The sequence below is a fragment of the Patagioenas fasciata genome, chromosome 20 (assembly GCF_037038585.1).
Source record: "Patagioenas fasciata isolate bPatFas1 chromosome 20, bPatFas1.hap1, whole genome shotgun sequence".
Lineage (NCBI taxonomy): Eukaryota > Metazoa > Chordata > Aves > Columbiformes > Columbidae > Patagioenas > Patagioenas fasciata.
The window spans coordinates 8088483-8100404 of record NC_092539.1 but is presented as its reverse complement, the minus strand read 5'-3'; the positions used below and the strand labels follow the sequence as shown (position 1 = coordinate 8100404).

At 45.1% G+C, this 11922-nt stretch overlaps 1 protein-coding gene across 3 annotated transcripts; it reads right to left on the bottom strand.

The window, feature by feature from the left end:
- Positions 1 to 361: 361 nt before the first annotated feature.
- GTF3C4 (general transcription factor IIIC subunit 4) lies at positions 362 to 11912 on the bottom strand. Of its 3 annotated transcripts, none has more exons than XR_011742039.1 (6): positions 11532 to 11912; positions 8951 to 10771; positions 7033 to 7163; positions 6283 to 6371; positions 4940 to 5391; positions 362 to 2944 (listed from the first exon to the last, which is right to left on the bottom strand). XR_011742039.1 is itself a non-coding variant. In XM_065853568.2 (5 exons), the coding sequence occupies exons 1-5, from the start codon at positions 11910 to 11912 to the stop codon at positions 5327 to 5329; spliced, it is 2487 nt and encodes an 828-aa protein (XP_065709640.1). In that variant the 3' UTR covers positions 3548 to 5326. The 3 variants fall into 3 exon arrangements, 1 of the variants encoding a protein (XP_065709640.1); XR_010652602.2 differs by lacking the exon at positions 362 to 2944 and adding an exon at positions 3548 to 4826; XM_065853568.2 differs by lacking the exon at positions 362 to 2944 and having other exon boundaries at positions 3548 to 5391.
- Between the last annotated feature and the right edge of the window lie 10 nt (positions 11913 to 11922).

The window sequence follows — 11922 nt, the reverse complement described above, 5'->3', positions numbered from 1 at the left end:
GAAAAGGTGACATGAGGCCCCTTTCTTCAGAGGAAGTTGGTTCTTTAGCATAATTATTTTCTGGAGCTGGAGTTGCCATGGTGGTTCGGGAGGTCAGGGAAAAGTGCGGTTGAACCTGTGCTGGTGAGGAGAAGGGGATGGTTGTGTGGCTGAAGGCACCGTCAGAGCCCAGCTCCTCTCCAGCCTTTACCACCACTGTTCTGTGACAGTGGGCACGCTCAGAGTTTTATTATTAAGCTTTTTTTATTAAGTGTGAAGTCTTATGCCAAATGACTGTGTAACCACACTGCTCTTTCTTGTCAGTCTTGGCTCTCAGCACCCCACATCCCCCCCAGGAATCTAATCCCTTAAAATACAGACATTAACAGAAAGTACTTTATTTATTTATTTAGAATAAAAAAGGAGCAGGATTACAATGCTACTGTCAAAGTATACAAAACATTCATCCGTTTTACAAAACGTGCCATATACACAGCATCAGTATTTACAGCAACTTTGTCAGACCCTCCCATGAACTAAGGCTCAAAGGAAAAAATCCAGAAACTGAAGAGTCAAACTCACCTTTGCTCTTTGTTCAGCCTGGGGACCGTGTGGTCGGTCAGCTACACTTGTACCTCAAAACAGAATTAAAGTAGCACGATCAACTAGATTAGTGGAGCAATCAAATAAAACTCCCCTCTGAGCAGTTCCATTTGAATGGCTCTTGGGTTTTCCCTTTTCAGGGCTGGCCTCTGAGTTTTGTGTTAAATAGGAATGTGGTGAGGCTGGCCGGCCCTGTAACTCCTCTGGGGGCTCTTGTGGTGCCCGAGTCCTCCTGGGTTGACGGTGCTTCAAGAGGGACATTCACGTTTGGGTTGATTCAGCTGCAGCCTAGGACAGCACAGGGAATTACTCCACTTTCTGCCCCAAAATGCAGTGCAGTTAATGCTTCTTAGTGCCTCGTGTACCGGCTGCATTGCAACAGGGACAAGAGTTGTGCACAGGCAGCTGTGACACTCCTGAGGTCACCACTCAGACCATCACAGAGCAGCAGTTCAGGCCTTTTGAGTGAAGAGTGTTAAAAACTGAGTTAGCATTAAAAAAATAGCAACAGGATAAGAATATTCCAACTGACACCAAGGGGCTTGGGAACGTCTCTAGTGTAAAGTATGAGTTAGAACTGAGTACAGCCAAAGATCAGCACAGACAGAAATTTAAGTGTGTGTATTGAGGTCCTCCTCTGTTAGAAGTGAAAACGAGCCCTGTGGGCATTGCTGTTCGCACACAGCAACATGTGCACCCTGGATTGAGACTCCCAAGAGAAGGCTCAACTCTGTCTTGTTGAGATTTCTGCACCTTCAACAGGTAGGACAGGACTCCAGATGAAGAGCCAGGCTCAAGTTGTCCTTGTTCACCCACAGAGAGGGGAAAGAAGAACAGCTTTCCAACCTGGTATTTACCAGCAGAGCTATAAACTATTTCCACACAGACATTTGGACTGGTTCTGGTTAAAGAGTAAACCCTTCCCACTCTGGTAACAGTTGTGCCTGCAAGGCCACCCAGTTTGTGAAGCGGTGGTCAAGTAGTAAAGGGTGGGCTTTGTAGCTGAGAAATTAAACTTGTACAAACAAGTCTCCCGTAAATGTTAGTTTAGGGCATAACAGCACAAGTGTGATTTGTTCACCTTTAACTAGGGCAATAAATGTTTGCGTTCAGTTCTTTTATGTCAAGAAACCCTTAATGAGGATAGAATAAATGGTGTTATGCTGCTCGTAATCACTGATGATGCATTAGCCAGTGGAGAACCTGGCAAGTTTAAGAAAATCAGGGAACTATTTATTGCCTGTATGTATGTATTAGCAACCATCATTTTTCTTCTCTAGAAATATACAATAGGATTAATAGGATGGGAGAAAACACAAACGGAAAGGATGATTGAATAATGAAGTCCGTGGGGGCTAAACTGGGGTAAAAGGCAGCAGCGAGTTCCACTGTCACCAATTCCAGAGCAAGTGTAGTTTGGAGACCCAAAACAGAGTCCTTGTGACCCCAAACTGTCACTTCAGTTCCAGCAGTGGCACCAGCACCCGGGCACTAAGGAGCTGAACAGCCCTGAGCTGTTCTGCTGCTCCTTCCCCCTGGACTAGCCTGGAGTTCCTCATCCCGCGGGGAGGGATAAACTCTTGTTAGCGGCACAAGCAATACATCTTAAATGCTCTAATATCAAAAGCTACTTATCAAAGACAATGACGCATTAGCTCCGGCCACAGAACATGGCCTCTCTGGCTGTTAATTCTCAGATGCAACAGCAAGTACTGCAGTAAGTGCTACTTCCTCTGGAGGTGAAGCACCATAAAGAGCCAGTGTTCACCACCAACTGCAGCTGAGGAGAAACACTTGTTTGAAACATCTTGCAAAACTTAGGGCAAAAACTTAGTGAGATGAACTCTGATTTTGCGCGATTTATTCTTTGTGTGCTTCATATTGCAAAACAGACTAAGCCAAATATTGGATAGGTTGGCTATGTGTTAGTTTGAGAAGGCAGCTCTGTTAATGGCAAAATAATGTGAAGATCTGGCAGCAGGTGCTCGTACCTTCCTCACCCACCCGCCTTCCCTGCGTGGGGTGAAACAAGGGTTTGATTAGGACAAGGTGGGGGATAATGCACCAAGGGGCAGCTGCAGCCCTGCGGGTTGTTACAAACCCCAGCAGGAACGGGCCAGGGCTCCACAGTCCCACACTGCGCGTGCCAAGGCCAGGACAGATTGAAGGTTTCTTGAAGGAAAAATGAAATCACAATACCTCTTTACCTGTTGTGAATGGGTCAGGGTGAGAAGGGAAAGCTTTGCGCTAAAGGATCTCCACTGGCATGCAAAGCCGACATCGTTGGCTTTAAAATCCCATTCTTCCAGCAGTCATAAATCAGGTTAAATAAAGTGGCAATGGTATATTGAGTATCTACTGCCTTGAAAGACAAGGAAAATAAACATTAATGCTGTGACATGAATGCAGGGGGTACTAGAGCTTCTACATGTCTAAAGCATTAAAAGTCAACCCAGGGAAATTCAGGAGAACTGCCAGAAGTAATCACCAGGAATTAATCTAATATCATGTTGAACCTTTTGGTCAGCCAGACTTAAACATTTCAGCAGATCAGGATGTTATTATGGTTTCTAAGCCAGTATCAAAGAAACAGTCTTTGACTTGTTTTAAAAGCACTTACATGTGGTTCTGGAGAGCTCTCTCACCCTTTCCAGTCAGGTGAATTTGTAAATGGGAACACTGTCTGACGAACTGGTCGGGACCGCCCGGACAGGGACTTGCAGCTTCCACTTAATTCTCCATCACTGTGAATAAACCTTCTGTTCAGCTCATACTGGGAGCTGATTTTCCACCCCAGCCCTCCAAACCCCATCAGCACTGGGGAGGAGAAGGTACAGTACCCGGCCTCGAACTACGCACGCGTTGGGTATCAAGGTTACTCGTCGTTTTACTGGATGCTATCACGATCTACATCTTCTTTACTTGCAGACACACTGAAGTAATTTCAATTTGCAATGCACAGCAATAAAAAACTAAACATTTCTTTAATACAATTATGGTATCGCTTCCAAGGATATTTACAAACAAGGCTAATTATTTTACAGATGAATGTGCTTCCGCTGCTCTAGTCTACTACATTAATATTATTCTCAGTCAAAGCACTGTCATGCTTAATGCATGAAACACTGAATAGTAAGGACAGTTGACTTGTTTTAACGTTAGCTGAAGAAAAATTTGCTCCTACTAAAAGTGAAGGAACATTAAAAAAAAATGCATAGTCAGTAAATCAAGGAAACTTAAGCACCAATCCACACATGCATTGTTGGAGACTGATACTGGCAGGACAATCCCTTGATTTCTCAAAGAGCTGCAGAGGACTTTACACACAATTAGAAATGTCATGAGTCACAAACAGGGCAACACAGCCAAGTGTCCAGATCGGCACTCCGAAGAATGCAAATACATAAGCTTTAGATTATTTGACAACATGGATTTAAGTTAACAAGACAAACCGTACCAAATAACCACACACATTTGGGAGGTATTATTCCTCTAACACTGCATAGGAAGTTGAAAAGGATTCTCCTGCTCCCCACGGGAATGAGGTGCCAAAGAGAGACAGATGTTTTCTTCTGACAGAAGGCAGAATGAACTTCTGGTCTTGGCCATGCTACATCACTGATTTAAGGATCTCCTGATGGAAGTCAGGGTTATGCAAGAACAGCCTCACCAGACCATGACCACCTGTGGGAACTTTCCATACAACAGCTTAACCACAGGGTGGTTGAGCTTTGGGGTGGTTCGGGGTATTTTACTGCATTATTCTGAAAAGAGAAACTGTCAGCTGGGAGTGATTGCTTGTGTGTCGAACTTCTGTAAAGCTCAATTTCTCTATAAGGGAGGCTTGATTCAATTGAAAATAAGGTAAATGGGTAATTTTTGGTAACTGAGTTGCACTGGGAAAGATGATTCCTGCTGGTAGCAAGTGAAACCAAAGGTATTTACATCAGCAAAAGCAAGGAAGTGGTTAGAAGTTAGTTCAGAAAAAGAAAGCGGGGCAAAAGACTGAAGAGCATTGGAAATTAGATATATATTAGTGTTTAATCCAATTGCTATTAGTGTAATAATTATTACATTTAAAAATTATTCTTACTGATCCATATTTGACCCAGGCAACCAGTATTACCCTTCCAACTGCAATATTGTGGTAGCAGTAAAGAAGCAGTTACTCTTTAAGACTTTAAAGTGAATATAATATAATGGCCAATTTCTTTCATATGGCTGTAACTGGCACATGCTTCACTCTGCAAGAGATTAAAACCACAAATTATTTTGATAGTTTAATATTCTGCAGCAAGTGCCAGTGCTTGTTAAAAAGCAACCAAGAGCACTACAAGCTGAAGCCTTCTCTACCCACCAAGACCATTCAAGAGGCAGCTCCGCTGTTCCCGTCCTAGCTCTGGGGAAACCTCACGTTTGTGGGGCAGAAAGGGCAGTTCAACCCACGCGCTTAAGACTTCAGTGCCTTGTCAGTGAAAGGAAGCGTGTCCAGCTGCTGATGCTTCAATAGGGTGCATTTCCAAACCCTTTATAAACTTGCTTTTCCAGGTGTACTCCTGTTTCTGGAACATGGAACAGGCTCTGGATTTCAGGAGCTTCTAGAACCTCTGATATGTTATTTACAGGGTCATGGACAATGTCTTCCCCCTCCAGTAAAGTCTGTATTCCTGCGCTCAATATCCTTCCAGACTGAAGGGAGCCCATGCAGTACACAAAATACTTTGAGTCTTTTCATAGCCCTTCTCTAGAACACAGGAGAATCACAGAACGTGCAAGGTCCTTGCAACAACCTCTTGATCCATTCAGGATCTGCAAATAAGAAAACAAGTTGTTAAAAGCTATATCATGCTATATCATAACATACTCATCTAAATAGCTATATAGGAAAAAAAACTGTAAAGGATCACCATGCCACAAATGTAGGTCTTATGTTCTTAACTGAAAGTTCATCCTTCACATAGTGCAGTCCTTGGTTCCTGTTTCTTTCCCCCTCTCCAATATAAGGAAATCGAGTTTACAGCCTGTCTCTACAGGGGTTTAAGTGCTGTAGTTGATTCTTAGTCTTGACTGGATTACCAGCATATTATGGGGAGAGGAAAAGTATCACCTGCACTTCAGGACAAACTGTTAAGAGTACTTCATGATTTTTTTTTTTAAATACACTAGTTGGGAAGAAAACAATTTTCTTGCACAGCTTGTCCTTCCTCAAGCTCTGGAAATGCAAAGCCAAAATGCTGACTGGCCCTCCCAGCCTGCCGTTGTTGTCTCTGAATGATGTACTTACAGCAGGTTTGGGACCTAAGCCAGCAAGGTGACAACTATCAATATTTCTTAACCTGTGCTGGATCAATACAGCTTGCACTGAAATAGTGACAAAGACCCTCAGCTCTTGCAGAACTGGATGCTAATATATTCCACTTGAATATAAACTAACTGTTGTAGCACTCCAGCACAGATCATGTGTTTACTCAGCTCTCATTAAAATGGAGTATTTATAGATTAATTTCTGCAGTCACTGTTTTGCAATTAACATATGCCACTAATGCACAGACCATGACAGGACACAGTGAAATGCAGGGTACTGGTACGTCACATAACTGCCTAAAAGCAGAAAGTCAGTGAAATTAATTCAAGTCATGCAGCTAAAACTTAAGAATGCAGAACCCTCTGAGCCCCTCTTGGCCACAGGAACAGTTTTACCTTCTGGGGTCGGATGTCGCGCGATGCTGTCGTGAAGCAAACACCTCCTGTACACCAGACTCTGACAGGACTGGTAGGTTAGAAAGCACCTGTAAAAGGACAAGTGGCTTTTATCAAGAGGTTTTATTGGTTTTTTTGTTACCTGCTCCTACCCCGTGACGTGACCTTTACTGCCCAGGGGAAGAACCGGTGTCTTTCACGCAATGACTACATAGCCAAATTAGCACCTAAGATTTTTAGGCAAATGTTTTACTTTAAGTGACAGACTACTGACTTGCCAAGTCTCCAGGGACAATCACCATGTACTCAATACATCGTTGTTGGAAGATTGCCTTTTTGAGATATTCCAGAATTTGTCTCACTTCTTGGTGTGGCTCCTTCCTATCATTTTTTGTCAAATTACTTTGTTTCCAAATGCTGAAGTAGCTAGAACAAACCCTCCTTCGTGTGCTGTTCCAAAGGATGATGTGTGCTTCAATTTCCCCAGCCAGTTTCTCCCTCCCCATTTGAAAAGTTAAATGACAAATGTGTTTTATTGTAACAACACTGTCCTGATAAGAGAACCAAATCCAATCTACAATACCATCTCTCCCTCATGGAAGGGGACAGATAACAGCAACAATTACCATTAACAGCAGCATAGACAAAATGCTTCATGACTTTTGACTCTAACACTAGGAAGTGCGTTACATTAGCTATTTATGTTTAAATCATCCAGAGGAGGGCAAAAACTCTTTAAGAACCAATTACCTGAGCCAAATATGTCCATTGGAGCAGACTGCCTGTTTGCGATCGGTGAAGGGCAGGATCTCTTTACACAAGCTGCAGTGCTCTGGAAAAGTCTGTTTGTTCATTTTCTTGAGGATATGCCCGATCAGCACCTGGGAACACAGAGCGGTCAGCACTGGTCAGAGCAAAGCAGCCGCCTACTGAAAGGTGGAAACGTCTCGCGGGATATTGCGGTTTCTGAATAGGATACAGGGTCCAAACATCAGTGCTCTGCACTGAATTCAAAGAAATAACAGCATAAGAAACATAATACATTGGTAAGCATTAATTTATTCTCATTTTATTGTAATCTAAAGATTTCTGTCGCACAGTAGAGGGATAGAGAACTTAAGAGCAGTGGTGTTATGTTACCCTACACACTGACAAAGTACTGAAGACACTGGTATCGTGTCACTTCAGAGGACGCCATTGATGGTTCCAGCAATGCTTTGACGTTCTCATGCCTATCACAATGGATGTGCTAAAATACTCCTGTTCAGAAATTACCTGAATACATGTTTTCAGCAGTCACCTTGGAGTATGTGTAATGTTTACAGTAGAACATATACGTGATCAAGTTTGCCTCTGACATTGCAATCGATACAAACTATGTCCCAAGGACCTTTAAAATGTGGCAGCAAACTGAATAGATAAAATAGAATTTGGAAGTCAGTTTTTAATCGCTGTAAGAAGAATAATCTGGTTTACAAGATAAGAAAACTCTCAAATCTTCAATTCATAGTAATGGGATGCTAGAAAACCCCAGCTGTTCTGCCAGAATACCCTCCCAGTGAATTACTGAAGGCCACACCACGTGGGCCGCTTGCTCCTAAGCAGCAGAGAGAACACCACGCTCCATCAGTGCTGGAAACACCCTCCCTTCCCCTGCCATCTGGGTGCAATGGAAAGGGTGATTTTTAGAGTTCAAGTGATTTAAGGACTTAGGTACTGAACAGAACTGTTCTCTGCTCACACAAAGAGATGCAGAGACATCCGAGATGTTCTTTTCATCAAGTCGTAAGCGCCGGGAGGCTGATGGCAGCATTCCCACTGAAGCTTCCTTTGTCTGATGTCTACATTCAGAAAACTTCCTTGCCCAGTGCCAGGTTTACTGATCACTTATTTCCTACCACATATGCTTACTCCACACATTGCAGAAGTCAGGACAATGTCCTCGCAGTTCTGCTTTTATTTTGGAGGCAGTATTGCAAGTTTGGGAAGATTTCCTGTCCTGGCCAAGCATTCAGTTATGCTTATTTACTGTAGTTCGATAAATGCAAGTGTGCCTGAAGGTTCAAGCCATATATGTTGTAACAAAGACATTCAGCCAGCTTGGTGAAAGTCCTGGATCACTGGATTTAACTCTTAAGACACAATCACTTTCTGAACCCATCTTTTCACTGCAGGCTCATGGAGCACTGACAAGAGCTGACACAGCACCTGAACAGGCACAGGACTTTCAATTAGAAATACTTCAAGAAGTGATACTGCAACTCTGAATATTAGAACTGCAGACTAACTAACTAGAGAAAATATCTCCTAAGCTTAGTTTTGTAGAGATCATAGATTAAATAATCTTAGCCATGAAAGTACATGTTCTAAACCCACCAAACCACTGGAATAACCGTGGTTCTCTCCCTCGTTCTGCAAACATTCAGATACGCTTATTCTTCATTGTATCTGATCCAAATTTCAATATCTGTATTTACATTCCCTCCTAATCCATAATTTCAAGGAAGGACAATTTAAGCTGTACACTCTATAGAAGCTGACTGGCAAGGAGGACATGATTACAGCTCTCTTTCCCACCCCCGAAATCTTATTTTCATTTAAAGATATGGAAGGGGGAGAAAGAAATCCCTTGTAACATCGAATCCCCAGAGCATAGAGGCGCACTTACTCGTGCTGTTCTGTCATCGTAGCCATCATCGGACATTAAGAAGTCACAGACTCCTCTGGTGGGAATACTGGTGTTTTCCGTAATCCATGTGTGTAGATAAACTTCTCCCAACACGCGTTTCATGTGTTCTCGTGTCAAGTGCATTTCTACTGCGTCAATTTGTGCCTGTATTTCGAGCAGCTTTTCTTCCATTGGCTCGCGGCCTCCTATGTCACTTGATGGAGGAAGAGAATCGTCTGCAGCATCATCTATGTCCATACCTTTTCCCGTGTCACACGCACTCTGCTTGCTGGCTTGTTTAGAAGTTCCTTCCTCTTGATCGTCTTCAGTGCTGCCCATCCCAGGGGAGTCCGATATCAAGATTTTTGCATCCTCATGCGAAGGTCTCCACATGACCTCTGAGGGAGCTTTCTGCATTGACTGGTACAAAATCCTCAGGAGAAATAACTTAAACCGCCAGAAGTAAGTAGAACCGCAGCTCTCAATCTTTTTATCCAGTGCTTCCTGGAGGAATTGAGGAATATGCTTATCCTTCAAAATTTTCCAGCGTACAAGATCAGTCAAATCCACTTGCCGGAAAAGGTTCTGAACAGAAGATTCCAAGAGCTGCGCAGCTGCCTCCTCAAAAGTCTTAAGGGTTACAAACTGGACTTGGTAGTTTTTGTTAACTGGGTGAAGGCCGTTAGTCATGCCCTCTGTCGTAATAACCGCCAAGTACGCACCGCATGGGCTAACAGCTATTCCATGAGTCCTGACAGAGCCAAACACCTCCGAGACCTTAATCAGCTGGTGCTCAAACTTTAAAGCAACGTCTGTGAATATGGGAATCAGCTGCCTTACCTTTCCATCGCTGGAGCACGTGTACACCGTGCCGTTCTGCTTGTCCGCTGTCATGGATACGATCGGCAAAGAATGAAGCCCCGTCACGTGGGAATTATGGACGTTGAGACCCGCTTTGGATATCAACAGGAGACACCAGAACACATAAGGTCCTCGTGCAGCCACCACCAAGCTGCAACTACATTTCTGGTAGGGGTGGTAAAGAGGAATACATTTGATGCTATGCACGGGTAACTGGTCCATTTCTTGCCACAAGACTACAGGCTGTCTCAGCGTGAAGTAGCCTTTGACGGCTTTTAGATTGACAGGGAGGATCTTAACAGGTCCAAAAGCACTCCCTACAATAAGTCCGCTCATCTTTCGGTTGTTATGTTCATATTCCCACCAAGACAACACACTGGGGGAACTTATTCCAGACTCTATGGTATTGCAAGAAGTAATCGATTCCTTCCCCAGAAACGGAAGCTGAAATTGCCAAACCGCAATGTTACCGTTTTCAAAGACAACTGCCAAGAGCACACTGCCGACATCCCAGCATTCGTTGTTGTGTTTGACCTGCTGAGTGGTGCAGATGCCCGACCACTCCATGCGCACCGGGGTCTGCATGCTGTGCCGGCGCTGAAATTCGGAGAAGTCTCCTAGCTCTCCCCTGGGAGTGTCAGCTTTAGTGAGTGTGTAACTGGCTTCATACAAACGCTCCCCGTAGATTTCCGTCAGGTCCACCAGCTGCACCCACTGCAGCCTGTTGAGGTTTGCGTGGATGGTCAATCGATTGTCCATGGTTAAAGCTGCCAGAAGGCACCTCCCGTTGGCGTCGCAGCCCAGCGGTGACCAGCTGGAATACTTGAATCCTCGCATGGGCGGCAGCGACTTCCCCTCGGGATTGAAGACTCGGTCCAGCATAAAAGTTTGACTGACGGTTGGGTCCACTGAATTTGCAAACTTTTCTCTACATTCTGCTACCTCCTTTTTTGGACCAACCTAAAAGAAAATAAAAAGGACTTTTAAAAACAGAAGTAGGATTTTTTTTTAGGGACACTTTCCTGGAATTAATCCCATTCTCTATCACAACCTATACTATGCTATTCCAATGATTGATTAACTTCACTCTTTAAGCCTCAAGCTTCATTGTTGACCTGAATTTGCATAATTTTGACTTTCAACTATTGAATTTTTCCTGAACTGAAGGGTCTGTTCTCATACTTCTGGTCTCAAGCGTGTATTTAAAGGTACTTGATATAACATTCAAGCTGTAAAGCACTCAGTAGTTCAGATCAAGTTATTCCATATTCTCAGCCTTATTTTGGAACGAAAATTCAGATCCACAACAACAGAATTACTATTTAACAAGATAATTCACCCAGAGTTGTGACCTCCCTGTGCTAAGACGTTAAAAGTCAGATGCACAAAACAGCCCCTGCTCCAAAAATCTTCCAGCTTAGATAGTAAACCAGGAAATACTCGTACTTGAGATTGCACCGAGATAATCGTCATCAAAGTACCGGAGCTCGAGCGATTCTTAAAAAGAAAACCGAGGTTTAGAATCCCTGAAATGCACTCGGTATTTGAGCCTGTTGCACCCTGGCATTGGGCTGGACAGAGCTACCCCCTTTTAAATGAACCAGGGCCGCGCTGCAGCCAGTTGTGCGGGGTCAGGAGCAGCCGGGGGGAGGCGGCCCTGGGGTCTCCCCTGCCCGGGGGGACCCAGCGCGGCGGCCCCGGGGCCGCTTGTGCCGCTCACCTTGAGGTGACAGGCGGCGGCGGGCGCGGGCACGGCCGTGCGGTGGATCACCATCTCCTGCCCGCCGCTGTGCACGTCGCTGAGCTGCTCCAGGACGGCGATGCTGCGGGCCGTGCTCACCGACACCCGGTGATCCTCCGACCAGGCCAGCGGCTCCAGCCCGCTAACTCCGTGCTGCAGCCGCACTGCCGGCTCCCGCCGCACCGCCGTCAGGCGGAACCCCGCGCTCGGAGCCGCCGCCGCCTCCTCGACCAGCGAGTCGAGCCCCAGCGGCGGCTCCTCCTCCCCCGCCGACAGCGAGGGGCTGCCCGGGCCGCCCCCGCTGCCCCCGCGCTCCGCCGCCGCCATCTTCACCGCCGCCTCCTGGGCCGCAGCGCGCATGCGCGGCCGC

Bases quoted from the DNA above. Each gene is read 5' to 3' on its own strand.
- GTF3C4 (XM_065853568.2), bottom strand. From the start codon at position 11,912: ATGCGCGCTGCGGCCCAGGAGGCGGCGGTGAAGATGGCGGCGGCGGAG. The intron at 10,772-11,531 runs GTGAGCGGCACA...ATTTTCTTTTAG, and splicing joins CCGCCGCCTGTCACCTCAAG to GTTGGTCCAAAAAAGGAGGT. The intron at 7,164-8,950 runs GTAAGTGCGCCT...CTGTGTTCCCAG, and splicing joins ACGATGACAGAACAGCACGA to GTGCTGATCGGGCATATCCT.